Source organism: Engystomops pustulosus, chromosome 2 (assembly GCF_040894005.1).
Source record: "Engystomops pustulosus chromosome 2, aEngPut4.maternal, whole genome shotgun sequence".
NCBI classification, from domain to species: domain Eukaryota; kingdom Metazoa; phylum Chordata; class Amphibia; order Anura; family Leptodactylidae; genus Engystomops; species Engystomops pustulosus.
The window spans coordinates 128,542,199-128,562,304 of NC_092412.1; the positions used below are offsets into that span (position 1 = coordinate 128,542,199).

Here is a 20,106-nt window from a genome sequence, read left to right on the forward strand (position 1 = left end):
AATTTAAAGTAAAACACAGTACATAATAATGTACATCATAGATAACCACATAGTGTATCGCATATCACTGGTTCCCCTATGTGATATGTTACTAAAGTCCGAAAATAAAGCATTATATTCATGTACATTTTGCTCCTTTGGCATGATATACCCAAGAGCATTTCAGTGCATGAGTCTTCAGCAACTTTTCCATGATCGGACAGTGTCCATTTATATAGAAGTTTCTAAAAGATGAGGCTTGGAGAACTACCAAGTGACAGTGCTTTTATTCATGACCCATTGACATGAGTCTACTCTAATTTTGTCTGTTACAGAATTAAAGGTTGGTGGGTCCTGAACCATTATGTGTCCACCTTTCTGTCGGGTGTTATGCTGACCTGGTGAGTTCACAAAATGATGAATGTTTTCCATATTGTACTATGTTACTGACAACTTTCTTCAGTATCTATCTTATCTTTCTTCACTTTGGAAGTAATTTTCATATGTAAATGGACAACCTATTACAGACAAGAAAGGATCATTCATACCGCATGTGAGGGTGCCCTTAAAGGACACCTGTCATCAGGTCTCTGTCACTAGTCCTGTCACCTCTACCTGTTGGAGCAGCTCACAAGGATCCCATCCCAGCCTTTATCTAGTTATTTCATACATTAATCATTGTAAAATCATCTATTCTTTATCATATAAATGAGGCTGGTCACATGGTCAGAGGCAGTGATGTAACCCCTGTTACCCCTCCCCTCTCCTCCCCCTGCTCATGTCTGTGTGTAATGTATATTAAAGCATGGCTAGTGTGTGTGCTGCATCTGCTGACATGCTGCATCCTCCTAATATACAGGTGAGAGACACAGACATCAGCTACACATGAATCTGACATGTTCTGCTGTAACATGGCTGCCTGGAGCTGCTGTATCTCTCCTATATACACACACACATGCACACACAGGCTGCAGGGGGCGTGGCCACCAGCACCAGGAAGCACATCATTATACTGCCTCACATCATTATACAGGCTGTCAGTCATGCACTGGGGGTGTGGCTGTGCCTCCCACTCATGAATAGAGTGGACAGCTTGAATATGCTAATGCTTCATTGGACATTTCACAGGTCATTTGCATACAGCTTTAGGACCTCATTGCTTAGGTTTACAGGCATGTAGAGGGACAATGAAGGGATAGAGGCAATGCTCTCTAATGGCAGTTTATGAAAATATATTTAGTTTAGGGGGTTATTTTGCATGACGGGTTCTCTTTAATTTAGTGTGGTAAAAGAGCGTGACAGGTTTCCTTTAATATAAATGTTCATTGTAATCTAAGATTGTGAAGGGTTTAATGCCAACATCCCTAGTTCATGTGAATGTAGCCTGGCAGCTAGAAAACCACAAGGAATCATACAGAAAGTATATTGGAAAAATTTATAACTTTTCATTATACAAACAATAACATTAATTTGCTGAAATGGGAATACCCCTTTAATGGTCACTTGCTTACAAGATGTCAATCAGGCAAGTAACTCATGGGTCATTAATATTGGATCAATTTGGACCCTACTGTCACACATAGAATATACATTTGATAGGAGATGTGTCATGCAATATAACATACTGATGCCCAGTATCTTTCATTTGGTTAAGTTGCTCTACCAGGAACAGCCCCTACAACCTATACAGCAAAGTTTTAATGGGAACCTATTACCAGGGGATGACAGGTTCCTATAGACACTATACAGTAGATAGCAATAACATTTTTATCGAATGTGTGGCTTACTTTGCTAGCGAAATATGCAGTATCAAACTTTACCTGGCTCCCTGCCACCACCCACAGTAAATTCTACTGTCCGCCTACTCGCTGCATAATTGACTCACTCTAAGCCCCATTTTGCACCCAAACACCCTCCCATATCCTCTTGTGGGCTGTTTATTCCTCTCTCCTGTAGCATAGTTTTTAAAGCAATATGGAATAAAAGACTGATTTTACTTCAACTGCGGTGAGGCTCTTTCTTTCCTCTTGAATGCATTGTTTTCTAAGGGATGTGAGCTAGAGCACCCCCGCACACAGTTTGTTTCCAGATCCTCATTGCCTGGACTGATTGATTTCAAGTTAACGCACTATAAAATCTGCTGTGGGATGTTTTGTTAGCGCTGTGCCCCTCTGTTTTCTTCCTTTTGTGGCTCCCATATCCTCCCTGTCTTGACCCACATCGTAATGATGTCGGCTCACCTATAAGTTCATGCTTGTGCAGTGAGCCTTGTATTGCCTACATGGGCAGTGATTAGTGACGAGGCTCACCACACCTTACTACGGATGCGTAGTTTCCCTACGCACAGTTGCCTGGCAGTGAGGCGGTACGCTACTCATTACGTAGATTGAGTAGTTCTGGCGCCTCACTGACTAGCAACCATGTGCAGGAAAATGACACATTCATAGTGAGATGTGGCAAGTCGTGTTACTGCTCACTGCCCATGTCCGCAATACAAGGCTCACCACGCAAGCATGAAGTTATTTTGTGCGGTGAGCCGACATCATTAGGGTTGGGTCATGACAGGAAGGATGGGGAAGGGGGTTTGGGTGCATCATGTAAAAGGGGGAGCAGAGTGAGTCAGTTATGCAATGAGCAGGCGGACAGTAGAATTTGAAATGTGCAACCCCCGGGACTTCACTGCGGGTGGTGGCAGGGAGCCAGGTTAAGTTTGATACTGTATATTTTGCTAACAAAGTAAGCCACACATTTGATAAAAATGTTATTGCTATCTACTATATAGTGTCTATAGGAACCTGCCACCAGTGAAAAATACCCCTCTGGTGACAGGTTCCCTTTAAGGGGACTAGGCACATCATTTAGCTGATTGACAGGTACTGGGGTCTTATCTCATTGATGGATGGCCTATAATAAAAAAAAAAGGCAATTAATATAAAAACACATAGATAATCATCCAGGTATCACAACAGATTTTGCATTGCACTGTAAATCTGTTGCAGATTTTTGATGTACAAAATGTGCAGCAGGTTTGTAATCTACATTACATGTAAAAAGGCTTCTATAGCTTAGTTCCTGGGGTTACTTGCTACAGGTCTGTGCTGTTTTTTTTCTTTTTTTAGATGACTCAGGACAAGACACTCTGGGGGAGATTACCGTATATACCGGCGTATAAGACGACTTTTGAAGGGGGTCGTCTTATACGCCGGTAATCGTCTTATACGGCGGTGGTCCCGGTGCATGGAGAGGGCTCACGGGCTGAGCCCTCTCCATAGCCGGTAAGTCTTTGCTGCATATTGCAGCAAAGGCTTACCGGTAACGCCCGCGATCGGTGCTAGCACCGATCGCGGGTGTTTGCACAGCGATGGCTGTCGGCAGCCTCAAAAAGACATCGGGGCGCATACTCACCCTCCGTTGGCCCCGATGTCCGCGCTGTGCTGTCTTCAGTCTTCCGCGCCGTCTTCTTTCTTCTGCTGGGCGCCGCCATGTCTTTCCCCGGGTCGGCGCCTAGTATGACGTCAGCAGCGGCGCGTCATACTAGGCGCCTGCCGGGGAAGATCAATGGCGGCGCCCGGCAGAAGAAAGAAGACGGCGCGGACATCGGAGGAGCATCGGGGTGAGTATATGTTTTTTTTTTTTGTTTTTTTTTTAATGCTGGGCTGTATACTACTGGGGGCTGTGCTGTATACTACTGGGGGCTGTGCTGTATACTACTGGGGGCTGTGCTGTATACTACTGGGGGCAGTGCTGTATACTACTGGGGGCAGTGCTGTATACTACTGGGGGCTGGGCTGTAATGGTAATGTTGTTGTATGCCTTATGTTTATAAGTGACAGTTTTCCTGCTATATACCTGCATGTCATAAGAATTTACATTTAAAAAAGGACCATGTTAAATTCAAATCTGTTTTTTTTTTTTTAATTTTTACCGGTGTTTTGTATGCGTTGGAAAAGGGATAGTCTTATACGGCGAATATATCTTAAACTATATACACCAGGTCGTCTTATACGCCGGAATATACGGTAATATATATTTTCACACCATAGAAACAGCAAATTGAAAAATAAAACAAAATAGTATGTACAGGGGCGCACTTGTATGCCATGAATAACCCAGATTCAGCAACCAATTGCCCTGCCTGGTGTACGCCTTAAACAATACCAAGTTATCCCTAGAGCTGATGTACGCCACTTTTCTAGTTTATGCAGAGAACGATACTGAAACATCATTCTCTTTTTCCACAGCTGTGATATGGAAAGAGTAGAATGAGGCTTTATACGCAGGGCTGTGGAGTTGGTAAGTCAAACTACTGACTCCAGCTACAACAAAATGGTCACCGACTCTGACTCCACAGTCCTGGAAGTCTAGCAATGGATTCTTTCCGAGTGCCTTATTCAATTTTTGCAAAAAAATAGAACCCAAGAAACCAAGGAAATATGGGAGGACATAGCCTGCTCCAAAAATACCATATAACCCTGTGTGGGTTGTCGCACCTAGTCCACTGTCCCAAACAAACACTAAATATGCAACCTATTGTACTCCTTATAGAAAGGAGAAGCAAGGCAAGACTTAGACGTCCAAATGAAATAAGATATAATACAAATTTTATTAACACAAATTACAACATGGTTACATAGTTAAAAAAAAACATTAAATTGATGCAGAGTTACAGCAGTGGTATACAGACAAAAGGCAGTCATGCCCGGACATAGAGGGAGATATACAGTAATCAATGTGAAAAAAGATATTGTGTACAATGTGACCTTTACCATATTAATTGAATTATAGTAACACATTAATAGTTATTATATTGTAATAATAGTATATGTATCTATATTATTGGTTTTGAAAAAAAAAATGATTTCCATATATAATACAAAGTACGTTGCATTCACCTGATATGTTATCATAAGGCTTTGTTGTATATTATACATACGTCATTTATGAATTTTTATTTATTTATTGCTTCTCCTTTCTATAAGGAGTACAATAGGTTGCACATTAGTGCCTTATTCCTCTGATCTGTAGCACAAAAGCTTCACTACTGAACAGAGGCGTAACTAGCAAAGGCTGGGCCCCATAGCAGAATTCTTAATGGGCCCCCTTCATCTTAACCATGACATTCGCCACTGTAACTAAATTTATTAAAGCCGTTCCTGCTGAGCTCTTAGTCCCTTCCTCCCCCAATATAACTGCATGTTGCTGCAAAACCTTAAATTACCTATACTACAGAAAAGTTGCCAGTGCTATGTAGCTGCAAAAATCGTTTAAACTAGACTCCAAAAAGTATTTTAAGGTTTTAAAGAAACATGTGAGATATGTGTATGTTATATTTATATTTCTGGGTAGTTTCCATTTAATTTATATGCACATTTCATACACATATATTCATACACTCATATACACTTACATATGTACAGTACGTTTATATATACTCTTATTCATACACACATATATGCAATCATACACACGTATACACTACTATATACACACACATGTATACACTGCTCACACACTTATAGACTACTACTCCAATACACACATTTCTACACCCTGCCTACTTACATACACTGACACCCAGTCCAGCATTCTTCTCATTGCAGCTCTTCTTAAGCTGCAATGAGGTAAAAAAAGCCACATAAATAAGAATGCAGAAGAGTAGCAGCTAGGCTCACGGAAGAGGCAGGCAGCAGGACATTAGAGAAAGCATTCTGGTCACGCTGTGCTGTCGTCCTCTGCACTCCCCTTCACTCGCATTCCTGCACTCAGTGGAGCAGAGTCCGATTGCGCAATAACAAGTCAAGTTCGTAAGGGGCCCGGCCAGGCTCTGGCTTCCGAAACAATATTAAAAGAATCAAGAATGTGCTGCATAATATGTGCGATATCACATATTATGCAGCACAGCACATCATTCATTATTTTGATTTGTGTGGAACCTCTGGTACCTCAGCCTGATCGGCCCCTGAACCCACCGCCCCTGCTACTAAACATGTACATGTACAAGTGCAGCATACATTCATCTTAACTAAAATCCGAGAAGAGGGATGCACAACCCACGGGCTCATTCGGTTTGTTAAGCCATGAGTTGCACCCTGCTGACACTCCAGTAAGTACTTCCATAACTGATGTAACATAATTGAGTGCAGCTAAAAGGTCCTCACTGTTCATGGGCCCTCTTCCGCTGTTCCACTTTGTGTCACAACTCCTGCCACTGGTTGTATGCGTCGGGCTAAAGTACATCTATCACCAGATTACTGGTGATAGAGCGTCCTAAATAGACTGCTCGTTCGGTCTAGGGGATAGGGGGACCGTTTTTAAGACATTTTCTTGCATCCTTATTTGCAAAATATCAACTTTGTAAAAGTGATGGAGGCACTTATGCTGATGGCACCTCTTGACTTACCTGGCTTTAAATTTATGCACGACCCCCACTGCATCCTACTGCTCCCAGCTGGGGCGTGGAGAGAGCGGGGCTGTGCATATTCATATTTCGTAAATAAAGAGGCAAGAAAACTTCTTTAAAACAGTCCTCCCTCAACCCCCAAGACCGAACGAGCAGTCGAATTAGGACACTCCATCACCAGTCATCTGGTGATAGATGTCCTTTAACGACACTTGGCAGCATGGCCCCAGGAGTGTTAAGTAGTATTGTCTGCTATATGGTATTATCAGGGGTGTACCAAGCCTGTCTGCTGCCTGAGGCGAGCCATAGAGAGACCCCCCACCCACCCATATATGTAATATATCAGGGATTGTCAGGACCAGATCCATCATATTGGTTTAGTGTGAAAATAAAGCAATGTAAAATGCATACAGCATGCCGCCATGTAGCAAATACAATGTGCCGCTATATAGTATAAAATGCATATAGCGTACCGCCATGTAGTATAAAATGCATAGAGCGTGCCACCATGTAGTATAAAATACATAGTGTCCCCTCATGTCGTATAAAAAGCATACAGTGTACCACCAAGTAGTATAAAATGCGTACAGCGTCCTCCCATGTAGTATAAAATGCATACAGCGTGCCCCATTGTAGCATAAAATGCATACAGTCCCACCATGTAGTATAAAATGCAAACAGCGTCCCACCATATAGTATAAAATGCAAACAGCGTCCCACCATATAGTATAAAATGCAAACAGCGTCCCCCCCCATGTAGTAAAAAATACAGCGCCCCCCCCATGTAGTAAAAAATACAGCGTCCCCCCCCATGTAGTAAAAAATACAGCGTCCCCCCCCATGTAGTAAAAAATACAGCGTCCCCCCATGTAGTAAAAAATACAGCGTCCCCCCATGTAGTAAAAAATACAGCGTCCCCCCATGTAGTAAAAAATACAGCGTCCCCCCATGTAGTAAAAAATACATACAGCGTGTCGCCATGTAGTATAAAATGCATACAGTGTGTCGCCATGTAGTATAAAATGCATACAGCATATTGCCATTTAGTATAAAATACATACAGCATATTGCCATTTAGTATAAAATACATACAGCATATCGCCATGTAGTATAAAATACATACAGCATATCGCCATGTAGTATAAAATACATACAGCGTGCCGCCATGTAGTATAAAATGCATACAGCATATCGACATGTAGTATAAAATACATACAGCGTGTTGCCATGTAGTATAAAATGCATACAGCGTATTGCCATGTAGTATAAAATGCATACAGCGTGTTGCCATGTAGTATAAAATGCATACAGCGTGTTGCCATGTAGTATAAAATGCATACAGCATATCGCCATGCCAGCCGGCATGCAGGGGGGTGTGCCGGCATGGGCGGCAGCACAGGCGGCCCGGCGGACAGAAGCAGGGGCGGGCGTTCCAGCGGCAGCACAGGTGGACTGGTGGCGGCAGCATGGACAGGCGGGCTTTGTATGCTATGTAACAGCAGGAAATGTACAGTAAACTCTGTTGTTTTTTTAAGTTCTTTTGATGATCACTGTCCAGAGTGTATAAAATTCTGTACATTTTCTATTTTACGGACATCATGTCTGACAAAGAGATCTAGTATTCTCTAAACCTCACTAACAAATAGTTAGCCTCAAAAAGGATTTTCCTGATTTCTTCCAACTTCTTCTGCTCTCTATGGCACAAGTCTACACTATCATACTCTATCTTAAGAATATGTTCTGAATATTAATATTAAAGTGCTAGAATACCTCTTTAAGGCCTAAAATTGAACATCAATAAATAAAAATGGCCATCTGTTTACATAAAGATTTAACAATGTAAGCAGCATAGTAATTGTGTTTGCTGTTTTAGGCCAGATGGATTAATGTACCAGATGTTCCGAAACCAATTCCTTTCTTTCTCCATGTACCAAAGTACGTAAAGTATGCCATGTATTTATTTCTCATATTATCCTCCTGTCTGGGCTTTTGTAAAATATTAATTTTCTTAATAGGTTTTGTTCAGTTCCTGCAGTACTATTACCAGAGTGGTTGTTTGTATCGACTACGTGCTCTTGGGGAGAGGCATAACATGGACTTGACTGTAGGTATGTAGGAAAAACTGGATATTTATCCACGTAGCGTCCTGCATCATGTTAATATTAGCATATTTACCAATAATGGGGCCAACGGAGTTCCCGCAATACGGAGTGTCTGACGATCATGCACTCTGGCGTGATTCACTAAGATCGCGCGCCGATTTCCTGCATGTGTTGTTTCTCTGGTCAGGTCCGCCAGAGTTCACCTTCTTCTTCCCGGTGCATATAAGTTAGTTAAATCCCACGCTCAGTCCCAATCCGTCAGATCGTTTGACGGTACACCCCCTGATTACTGTCACATGAAAGCTGGTGCCAATGCGCCAAAATCGGATCGCGTGCAACACAATCCCGTTGGAAAAACCTGTCGGAAATGCGGCCGTGGGACCCTCAGTAAATAAGCTGCATTGTCTAGCACAGTATTATCATCAGGAATCTATTCTTGAAACACTCAGCAGAACCTTTGCAATCCCTTAGGTCAGTAATTGCAAGCCCTTTAGAGACCGGCTGCCCAAACTATAAGCAAAACACACTTATTTTTCAGCAATTAAGCAGTAACTTAATATTCCCTGGTCTGTCACAGCTTTCACTTGTATCAGTATCCAGAGGACTTCAATACAGTAGAAAGAAGGAGCAGAAATTTGGATTACCATTGTATATTCCCTCCAGGGTCCCCTGAACAGGTACCATCGTGGGGCCCATAGCAGGAGCTCCAATGATATTCCGGCTATGATTCACACCTCCTGCAGTTACAGGCAGCCATGGATAAGTTGCTTTAACATAGCACTGAGCACTGTATATCCTAGGCTGCCTGGGACTGAAGGGTGAAGGTCCTGTCTTGCGAGCTCTGTGCTATGGTAATGGCCTGGATGCCCACAGAGAGGGCTCGGAGTGTCACCTCTGGCACCTGTGCCACAGGTTTGCCACCACTGCCTTAGGTGATTGATCTGGCGCATAATTAAAGAAGTAGAGAAGTTTTGTCTCCGTTGAGACATACTATTTTTAAAGACTAAGAGAAACCATAGGTGATGATAAATCTCCATCTGCCTTTATGACTTTAAAGTGTAGCCATCATTTCAAAAAACTTTTGATATGTTGTAGGGCAGGTAATTTTAAGCACTTGGATTAGTTACCCGAATCCTGCTCCTTCCTCTTGTATTCTGTAGACTTCCCCTAGATGTCAGTGACTGCTCAGATAGCCGTCACTATGGACATTCCTTCTTCATAAAGAAGCCAGACTACGGAACAGAAGACATGCCCCCCTCTCCCTGCAATCAGCTGATTACCTCATGTCTCCCTGCACTCAGTCATGTGCAGGGAGAAGCCCTCACTAATGTAATAACCAAGCACCTGAACTTATCTCTCCTCAGCTTCCCCTACACCTGTATATACACACATAATCCACACAGACACAAGCTGCAGCCCCCCCTCCTCCATCACCTCACACAAGGAAGTGGCAGGAAACACTCTCCAAGCTTTCCTTTCATGTGCTGTGCACTCATGTGGTGTGCTGAAGTTTTACATAGATAGGTAGGTACCTGAATAGATAGATAGATAGATAGATAGATAGATAGATAGATAGATAGGAGAGATATGAGATAGATAGGAGAGATATGAGATAGATAGGAGAGAGATAGATACATAGATAGATAGATAGATAGATAGATAGGAGAGAGATAGATACATAGATAGATAGATAGGAGAGAGATAGATACATAGATATATCTATGATATGAGATAGATAGATAGATACCGTACATAGATAGATAGATACATAGATAGATAGGAGATAAATGGATGGATAGATATGAGATAGATGGATAGATAGATAGGATATGCATTGATAGATAGCTCTGGTGTCATTGGTCAGCAGCAGGCGCTTGTGATGAGGTGACAGGAGGCAGGCCCCGCCCCTCCATCTTGCTAATTGTAGTTTTTTGAGAGCTGGAAGCCCTGGTTGCAGGGACACCTGGAGCAGAATTATGTATTTTAGTTTTTTTTGTTCAGAATGACGGTTACATTGTCAGCATTCAATTTTCAAGGTTAAAAAAGCCTGCTTTACAACATACCGGTTTTAGTATAGTATTTTAATAGGTCAGTTTCTGCTGGTTCTCTTTAATCACGTACAGGAAAAAAGGGAGGTAAAGCATATAAATGTTTTTTCTGGTAGTGCTGTTTTAAATTTCTTGTTATAAAAATCTGTTTCTACGATTTACATGTTTCAGAGGGATTTCAGTCATGGATGTGGAGGGGATTGACCTTTCTTTTACCATTCCTTTTCTTTGGCCAAGTAAGTATCTGCATAGTGGTGAAATACGTTGTGATTATTGTAGTATTTTTGGATAAGGGGAATATGCACAAATTTCCAAAATCAAATTTGAATGGTTTACACAAAACCGAAATACACATGTCCAGTCGGTGTAAGAAAAATGTCAGTAGTGGAAAGTTAGACTAAAAGCTCATGTAGATGAGTAGTGAAGCGTACAAATATTTCTGTAAACTGTCCCCCTTCCGGCAAAGTGACAGGTACCACACCGCTTTAGCTCTGGCATAATGGCATTCCTTTACCCCTCCATCTCCCCAGTAATAACCTAGGTCAGTGGTGGCGAACCTATGGCACGCGTGCCACACCATCTCCCCTGCCGTTTATACATAAATCCTTACAACTCCCGGCAGGCAGGAAAAGCTGCTGATCGCTCTCTCTCACTGAAGGCTACGTCAGTGCCCGCCCCTCCCCCTCCTCCACTCCCCCTTCAGCCCGGGAAAACAAGGAGAGAGACAGGACTGCCGGAGTACACTGCATCAGCCAGCTCCAAGTAAAGATAAGTGCAGCAGGAGGAGAGAGGAGGGCTGGAGCTGCTCTGTGTGTATGTCACAGGCAGCAGGCAGGCAGCTTTGGGACACTAAACAACTATAGGTCCTTATTGTTTAGTGTCCCAAACTGCCCTGTGTGACAGCTATTCATGGCCATATATATATATACTGCCCTTGGCCCAGATCTCTTGTTGCTGTGCCATGCTGCCAGTGACCCTGGGGTGCACCACACTACCCTCACTGACAGCATGGCACAGGTGCCCAGAGCTTTCTATATATGTGGCCACAGACCTGTCATATGTGGTGATTTGATGGCAAATTCACCTGCCTGATTCCCTGTAACTTTGCTATTCCCTCAACCCCCACTCCACCCCACAACACACACTGTGCCCTACGAACCCAAATTGGATTCAACAATCTTTCATATTGCCCCTTTATGTGTCCGTCACTGTATGGCTGTAGTGTCCGTCACTGTATGGCTGTAGTGTCCGTCACTGTATGGGGGTAGTGTTCCTCACTGTATGGCTGTAGTGTCCGTCACTGTATGGGGGTAGTGTCCGTCACTGTATGGGGGTAGTGTCCGTCACTGTATGGGGGTAGTGTCCGTCACTGTATGGGGGTAGTGTCCGTCACTGTATGGGGGTAGTGTCCGTCACTGTATGGGGGTAGTGTCCGTCACTGTATGGGGGTAGTGTCCGTCACTGTATGGGGGTAGTGTCCGTCACTGTATGGCGGTAGTGTCTGTCACTGTATGGCGGTAGTGTCTGTCACTGTATGGCGGTAGTGTCTGTCACTGTATGGCGGTAGTGTCCGTCACTGTATGGCGGTAGTGTCCGTCACTGTATGGCGGTAGTGTCCGTCACTGTATGGGGGTAGTGTTCCTCACTGTATGGCTGTAGTGTCCCTCACTGGATGGGGGTAGTGTTCCTCAGTGGATGGGGGTAGTATTTGTGTATTTATATTTGTGACCTACCTCTATAGAAATACAGGTGGTCTCCTACTTAAGAACACCCGACTTACATACGACCCCTAGTTACAAACGGACCTCAGGATGTTAGTAATCTACTGTACTTTAGCCTTAGGCTACAATAAACAGCTTTAACACTTATCAAATGTGTCTGCAATAAAGCTTATTGTTAATTCTGGTTCTTATGACAACCCAACATTTTTAAAATTGTCACAGAGACCGAAAAAAATGTGGCTGGGGTTACAATTGTAAAATATACAGTTCCTACTTGCATACAAATTCAACTTAAGAACAAACCTACAGAACCTATCTTGAACGTTACCTGGAGACTGGCCGTAGTGATATGAAAATTTAAATATCACATTTTGTAGGGTGAACACTGAAATTAGTATGTATACCAACAGAATTACACTTGATTATGGTTCTTGATACTAACTACATTGTATCATGTTCAACATCATCTGTATTTTTAATCTTACCGTTGATGTTATCATTTAACTCAAATGTTGTATCTGACATTACATTTTAATATGAATTTAATCCGGACTGCTGTGATGGGATCTGTAGCAGACCCATCCTCATAGTACTAGTCATGTTCCAACATGTACACATGACGTAATCACACACACACACACACAAATAAACTTCTAGGGCATTTAGTGTGTTGATGTAGTCATTCGTGTATAAATGTAATCCTGATTGAAATGCTGATGTGTACTAGTCACATCCCAACATGTCCAGACATTTCCACACACAACATGTCCAAACACATTCACCAAGAAAAAGAACATGGGTAGATGCTTCAAAATTCAAGAACTTTATTGAACAAAATATATACATCATTATACAATACACCGTTCATTAACATCATCAGTATTTACAGAGACCAATATATTTACAGTGTTAGCCGTGTAGTTTGTAATAAGGGTAAACTCCCCTGTGTTCTTCTTGTTGCTGCAGTTGGACTAGACTGCCCACTGCGTGTAATTGTGAATGATCTGGATGGATCGCTGTTTGACATTTTTAATTCTTCCAGATTCTCTCCCATAGTTGAATTTCAATACAACAGTTGAATACAACTAGAGGGTAATATTTAATATTTTGTCCCAACCAGTAGGAATTATGTTTGTGGCTTTGAGTCGTACTGCGTATCAAGTCTATCAATTTAGAACCTGGGACAACATGACCCTTGTAAATAAAATCACCTATTCATTCCACGTTGTAATGTCACTGTTTTGGACTGGTCGGTTTAGCTAAAGGTCTGCATTTCTTTTAAAACGTGGATTGACATGACTTGCAGCCTCAAGGACAGCAGCGATTCGATTTTATCAGAGGTCGTATTTGGTACAATGGTCGAATGGTACAAATGTTAATTTTTACAAAGCCTACTACATCAGGTTTTATAATGGCAATTTGCATATACTCCAGAATGTTATAAAGAGTGATCAGCTTAACAGCAATTAATTGCAACGTCAGTATATTTGCCTAGAAAATGAACTTTTTCCCCAAAACACATTTCAACTTCATTGCAGGCCTGCCTTAAAAGGAGCAGCTAACATCGTTTCAGTGATTGCTCCATTAACACAGGTGTGGGTATTGATGAGGACAAGGCTGGAGATCAATCTGTCATGATTAAGTAAGAATCACACCACTGGACACTTTAAAAGGAGACTGGTGCTTAGCATCTTCTGTTAACCATGGTTATCTCTAAAGAAACATGTGCAGTCATCATTGCACTGCACAAAACTGGCCCAACAGGGAAGAGTATCGCAGCTAGAAAGATTGCACCTCAGTCAGCAATCTATCACATCATCAAGGAGAGAGGTTCCACTGTTGCCAAAAAGGCTCCAGGGCACCCAAGAAGGACCAGCAAGCTCCAGGAACGTCTCTTAAAAGTGTTTCAGCTTCGGGATCAGCGGTGCAGAGCTTTCCCAGGAATGGCAGCAGGCAGGTGTGAGTGAATCTGCACGCACTGTGAGGCGGAGACTCTTTGAGCAAGGCCTGGTGTTATGGAGGGCAGAAAAGAAGCCACTTCTCTCCAGAAAAAAACATCAGGGACAGACTGATTCTGCAAAAGGTACAGGGAGTGGACTACTGAGGACTGGGGTAAAGTCATTTTCACTGACGAATCCCCTTTCCGATTGTTTGGAACATCTGGAAAACAGCTTGTTCGGAGAAGACAAGGCGAGCGATACCACCAGCCAACTGTAAAGCATCCTGCAACCATTCATGTGTGGGGTTGCTTCTCAGCCAAGGGAATTGGCTCTCTCACAGTCTTGCCTAAAAACACATACATGAATAAAGAATGATACCAGAATGTCCTCAAAGAGCAACTTCTCCCAACCGTCCAAGAGCAGTTTGGTGATCAACAATGCCTTTTCCAGCATGATGGAGCACCTTGCCATAAAGCAAAGGTGATAACTAAATGGCTCAGGGAACATAACATAGAGATTTTGGGTCCATGGCCTGGAAACTCCCCAAATCTTAATGACATTGAGAACTTTTGGTCAATCATCAAGAGACAGGTGGACAAATAAAAACCAACAAATTGTGACAAAATGCAAGCATTGATTGTGCAAGAACTCTGCTATCAGTCAGGATTTGGTCCAGAAGTTGATTGAGAGCTGCCAGGGAGAGTTGCAGAGGTCCTGAAGGAGAAGGGTCAACACTGCAAATATTGACTTGCTGCATTAAGTCCTTCTAACTGTAAATAAAGCTTTTGTTACTCATAATATGATTGCACTTGTATTTCTTTGTGATAAAAACATCTGACAGTCACACATAAAAACCAGAGGGCAACAGATCATGTGAAAATATAATATTTGTGCCATTCTCAAAACTTTTGGCCATGACTGTAGAGGTTTTTTATTCAAATCCCTGGCTGGGTATAAATGTATTTAATTGAATTAAATAAAGACCTTGGGGCACATTTTCTTACCTGGTCCTGTCGCGATCCCCAATCCGGGCGGTCCGACGATGATGAAGTCGGGTGCAATTCACCAACATCGTGCGCCTGACATCCTGCATGTGTCGCTTCCTCACGGAGGTCTGCTGGTGTTCACCTTCTTCCTCCTGGTGTATGTGAGTGCATGGCTTGCGACACAATTTGCAATGTTAAATCCCACGCGTTGTGAGAATCTGCAGATAGTCCGATGGCCCGCCTCCCAATTTGTGACACGTGAAAGCCAGCGCCTATGCGCCAAAATCCGATCGCGTGCACCAAAACCCCTGTTAAATGCAGCGCAACACTGAAATCGTCGGGAAACCCGACGAAAATGCGATCCGCGGACCCTTAGTAAATGTGCCCCCTTGTGTCTGAGGAAGCCCTGGGAGGTGTGGAGACCATATATGGACAGATGGTGATATTTCCCTGATGCCGTGGTCCCTGCTTTGCGCTAACCCGACACATCTCTCAAAAGGATTCGCTGCCCGATGTCTGTATAAGCCATTCAGTTCTCCTAGTCCTGGCTTCGAAAGTATATACTAGGCGGAACACAGAGCCGAGACAACCCCAGCCAGTGCCGGATCTGGAGGGAATATCTGGGACAGCGGGGCAGAGGCAAAAAAACGGGACTGTGGCGCCAAATCCAGGACGGTTTGTGTAAAGTTCTAAAATCGGAAACTACCCACTTTGGAACAGCACTTCATTTTTGGAAAGTTAGGCTTCCAGATAAAGAGGGTTTGACAGATAATTGGCACCAGGTGCCAGATTTACACCAATAATTTGCACGTATCTGAAAGTGTTTTGATCAGTGTTCTTTTACTATAATCTCATTTACATTTTTATTCTGTGTATTAGAATATATACAATTTTTGAAATAAGTATAAAATACTTTTACTATTTTACTAATGTGTGTATGTATTCAGATACAACTACACTATGACCTTGGTATTTAGTAAATTGAGTGCAATTTTGATCTCTAGTGTAAAAATAAACATGAGTTGAACTATAAGAAAATAAACTTTCAACCCTCTACCAAATATGTGATAAAGCTTTTATAAAATTTGATCAAATTTAGATCAAATAATATATATATTAGATTGCATTATATATCATATGGCATGGTGGCTTAGCATTACAGCCCTGCACCGCTGGGGACCTGGGTTCAAGCTCAGGGTCAACTTCTGCAAAGATTTCGTATATTCTCTCTGTGTGTGCGTGGCTTTCCATCGGGTCCTCCTGTTTCCTCACACACTCCCAAACATCCTGGTAGGTTGAAAAGATTGTGAGCCCCATTGGGGACAGGGACCGATTTGGCAAGCTCTGTGCAGTGCTTTGTAATCTGTGTGCGATATATAAATAAAGGAATTATTATTATTATTAGAAATGATCACATGACATCCATTTACTATGTCATAAGTGATGTCGGTCAGGGAAGAAGATGACTCCTGAAGAAGACTTTGTCATCAAAGTGATGTTGCGCATATTCATTTTATGATACCATTTATGACTTTATATGACATCCATAGACATCTCAAATCATTTCAGTGTGGCCATACAGCACATGAATTAGTGGCATGCATAAAAACTTATTTTGGCATATTTAATGGAGCTTATTTGATGTATCATACAAATTGGTTTACCATCTTTTAATTTTTTAGATATTTTTATATACAGGCAGAGTACAAAATAGGCTCTTTAGGTTTGTTCTTAAGTTGAATTTGTATGTAAGTAGGAACTGGTATATTTTATAATTGTCACATGACATTACAAGTGCATACAGAGCTAGGATGGAGAGGAGTTGTTGGATTCAGCCGAGGAGGCCACATCCACCTCGACTCTCTGTAGCCGTGCTAAGATACCAGGTAAAACTATAAAGTTGAATATGTGGGGATCTCAGGGGAATCATTTTTAGCTAAAAGAAAGGTGTCAGTAAGTTACTAGGGCTCTATGGGAACCTGTCACTACCTGTATTTGTGAAAAATGTGGTGTCATTTTCCCTTTAAGTCAGGGAACCCCTGTATTATAAATACCATTCATGTGATGTTCATCAATACCATATTCTCAAAAGAGTTCTCTTCATTGTCCACTCTTATAAAAGGTAGGCATTTCCTACCATTGCAAAACAAGGTGTTGAATATATATAGTAGGTTCAAGAGATTTCAAAAATTGAAAACCTCAATTTCAGAAAAGAAACCATGTGGGCTGAGTATACTTCCTCCAGTACACTCTGCACAAGTATCCGATAGATGCTATTGCAAATCCTGATATAACTGCCCACTCCATTATTAGCATCTTTAGTGGCAAGTGAGTAAGGACATCCGAGTCAGAGTGGAATTATTGGGTTCTCCTAAGTTTCTAAATTGATATGGGTACAGAAGAAAATAAGTGTTTGTGTCTCTAAACCAGAGGTTTTAATAGATATGCTGTGTTTTTATTGCAGTTCTGGCAGCTCTATAATGCCATCACCCTCTTCCAATTAGCAAGGCATCCAGAGTGCAAGGAGTGGCAGGTAATGTGTCTACTTATCCTGGAGAGGACAGTCTTCTGCTGCTCGTTTATAGCCTTTCAATGAGAAGAAACATTTAGTAAATGTTTGATGTGGGATTTATCTTTTCAGCTTCGATAGTCTAATTATGAATGATTGATTTGGCGTAGTTAAATGTAAACTGTCATCAAGATTTCATATTTTGACCTAATGATCTAGTGAACGGCAAAAAAAAAACCTGATGAAAAAAATAATTTCCACAAACCCCTTCACAAAAATTTTTTTCTAAAAATGTATCAAAAAAGTTCTGTGCAAAATGATACAACTGAAAAGAACTACTCTTCTCAAGAAAAATAAACCCTCAACCAGCTCTGCCAACTGAAAACTAATGAAAAGTTATGCCTCTCAAAAGATGCCAATGCAAAAACAAATGCATTTTTGTTTTGTTCTTAACCAGCACAACTAGACAAATATTACAAAAAAAAAAAATTTTTTATAGAGATATTACCGTAATCGTAGGTATTAAATAACATTATTTTTATGGTGAAAAGGCCTTAAAAAGAAATGCTTAAAATCCAAAGCAAGAAATGATGATTTTCTCTTTCTGGGTGTAGTAAAAGTAAATAAAATCTTATCAAGATAAAGACGCCCCAAAGTATCTGTAAAGAGCATCTCAAATTATTTTAAAAAAAATAAGATTTCATATCCTGTGCAAAGTTAAAATGCAAATCTGCTCTGATTAGTGCTCCTTCCCTTCAATGCCCAGCCGTGTGCCCATACAGCAGTTTACTGCCACATATGGGGTATTGGCATACTTGGGAGAAATTGGGTATCAAACTTTGAATTGCATTTTGACATTTTATCCCTTGTAAATGTCAAAAACTACAATTTCTTAAGTGAATCTCCATTTTGTTTTAACCCCTCTAAAAGTCAATTGAAAGCTGAGCAGGTCCCTCAAAATGTATGTGTTTGTGATTTTAATGAAAATGGAAAAAATCACATCTATTGTTCTAAGCCTCATAACATCCTAGAGAAATAATGGATTAAAAAACCCATGCCAACATAAAGAAGACATTCAGTAACTGTTACTAATCCAGTTATTTGAGTGGTATGACTATCTGTCTGAAAAGCAGAATGCTTATAATTTTAGTCAAATTTCAGGGTTTTTTAAAAAAAAATTAAAATAAAAGCAAGACCTTTCACCCATATTTTTCAACTTATATTGTAAGTACAATGTGTCACAAGGAAACATTCTCAAAATTACCTGGGTTTGTTCCAGTTATAACCCCATAAAATGACACCTCACATTTGAAAAAAAGAGCTTTTGCCCAGAAAGTACAGAAATTTTAAGTCATTGTTATGTCAATTTTCCATGATGATGTTTCCACTAGCCTCTGGCATGTTGATATTAAAAAATTGCCTGTGTGATGCATCTGCATAATTCCAGCGCTTTTTAAAAATTGTTTCTTTAATGTTATATGGCTCTTTGCCAGCAGTGTGTGATGAGTCCCAGGGGAAGGGGTATCTCAAATGGCACAGGTTGTCTTTTCCTCAATTCCTCCTTAGCTCCTCCTCACTCATTGCCCTCCCCCTCTCTCAGCCCCTCTCTTTCTCCCTCCCATGCTCAGCTCACTGCCACAGGCTATTATCATTTGAACTCCCGGGGCCTCCAGGGGGCAGGGGCACCATCATACTCTGGTGCACTTAGCACCAGTTTATGATAAATGTGCCCCTATATCTCTCTTAATATGTGTTATGATACTGATTTCATGGTTTTATTTGCAGGTTATTATGAGTGGAGCACCATTTCTTGTTCACTTCATGGGAAATTTCTTTACCACCCTCCGAGTTGTCCAACAGAAGTTTCAAAAACAAAAAGAAGGGAAAGAGAAAGATGAGTAATACCAGTTTGCCAACGTAGGCAATCGGGGAACATAGCCTTGCCACTGTTTTGATCTGGAAATCCTTCCAATGACTGTACACTCCAATGAACTCTCACTTTTAATCAGCCTAATAGGCTGTTTTACATGACACAGAGAAGATGACCTGAAAAATGGCAATAGTTCTAAAACTTCTTAATGGTCTTCATACACTACACCACTGAATGAAACACATCCATTAGGACAATTCTACCCAGTTATGGTTGTCCATGTTAAAAGGGAAATGAACAATGATATCTAATGTCTGTATTGTTTTCTTCACAGCAGCCACTCAGGTTTTGTTAATTGACCTGTACTTCTTCCGTCCTTGTTTGTACCAACTGGATAATAAATCAATACTCTTTACATAACTGATTTGGATTGTCTTGTTTTTTATAAAAGTGTCAAGGATTGGGAGAAAAAGTTTTCGGTGCCACATCATATATAATTTTATGCATTCGTTATAACCTGCGCAAGTTCCTGGCAGGTTACAGCGCAATTC

At 41.5% G+C, this 20,106-nt stretch overlaps 2 protein-coding genes across 4 annotated transcripts in view; one reads left to right on the forward strand and one right to left on the reverse strand.

Annotated features, from left to right (window-relative positions):
• TMEM120A (transmembrane protein 120A) overlaps positions 1–19,979 on the forward strand; it is a 34,755-nt gene extending 14,776 nt beyond the window's left edge. For all 3 annotated transcript variants that reach the window (XM_072136361.1, XM_072136362.1, XM_072136360.1), the window contains exons 7-12: positions 315–380; positions 8,253–8,314; positions 8,395–8,487; positions 10,701–10,765; positions 17,641–17,709; positions 19,471–19,979. In XM_072136361.1, the coding sequence (XP_071992462.1) occupies positions 315–380; positions 8,253–8,314; positions 8,395–8,487; positions 10,701–10,765; positions 17,641–17,709; positions 19,471–19,587 (472 nt within the window). In that variant the 3' untranslated portion in view covers positions 19,588–19,979. The remainder of the gene's footprint in view (positions 1–314; positions 381–8,252; positions 8,315–8,394; positions 8,488–10,700; positions 10,766–17,640; positions 17,710–19,470) is intronic.
• MDH2 (malate dehydrogenase 2) overlaps positions 1–20,106 on the reverse strand; it is a 313,892-nt gene that overhangs the window by 45,978 nt on the left and 247,808 nt on the right. The window lies entirely within an intron of this gene.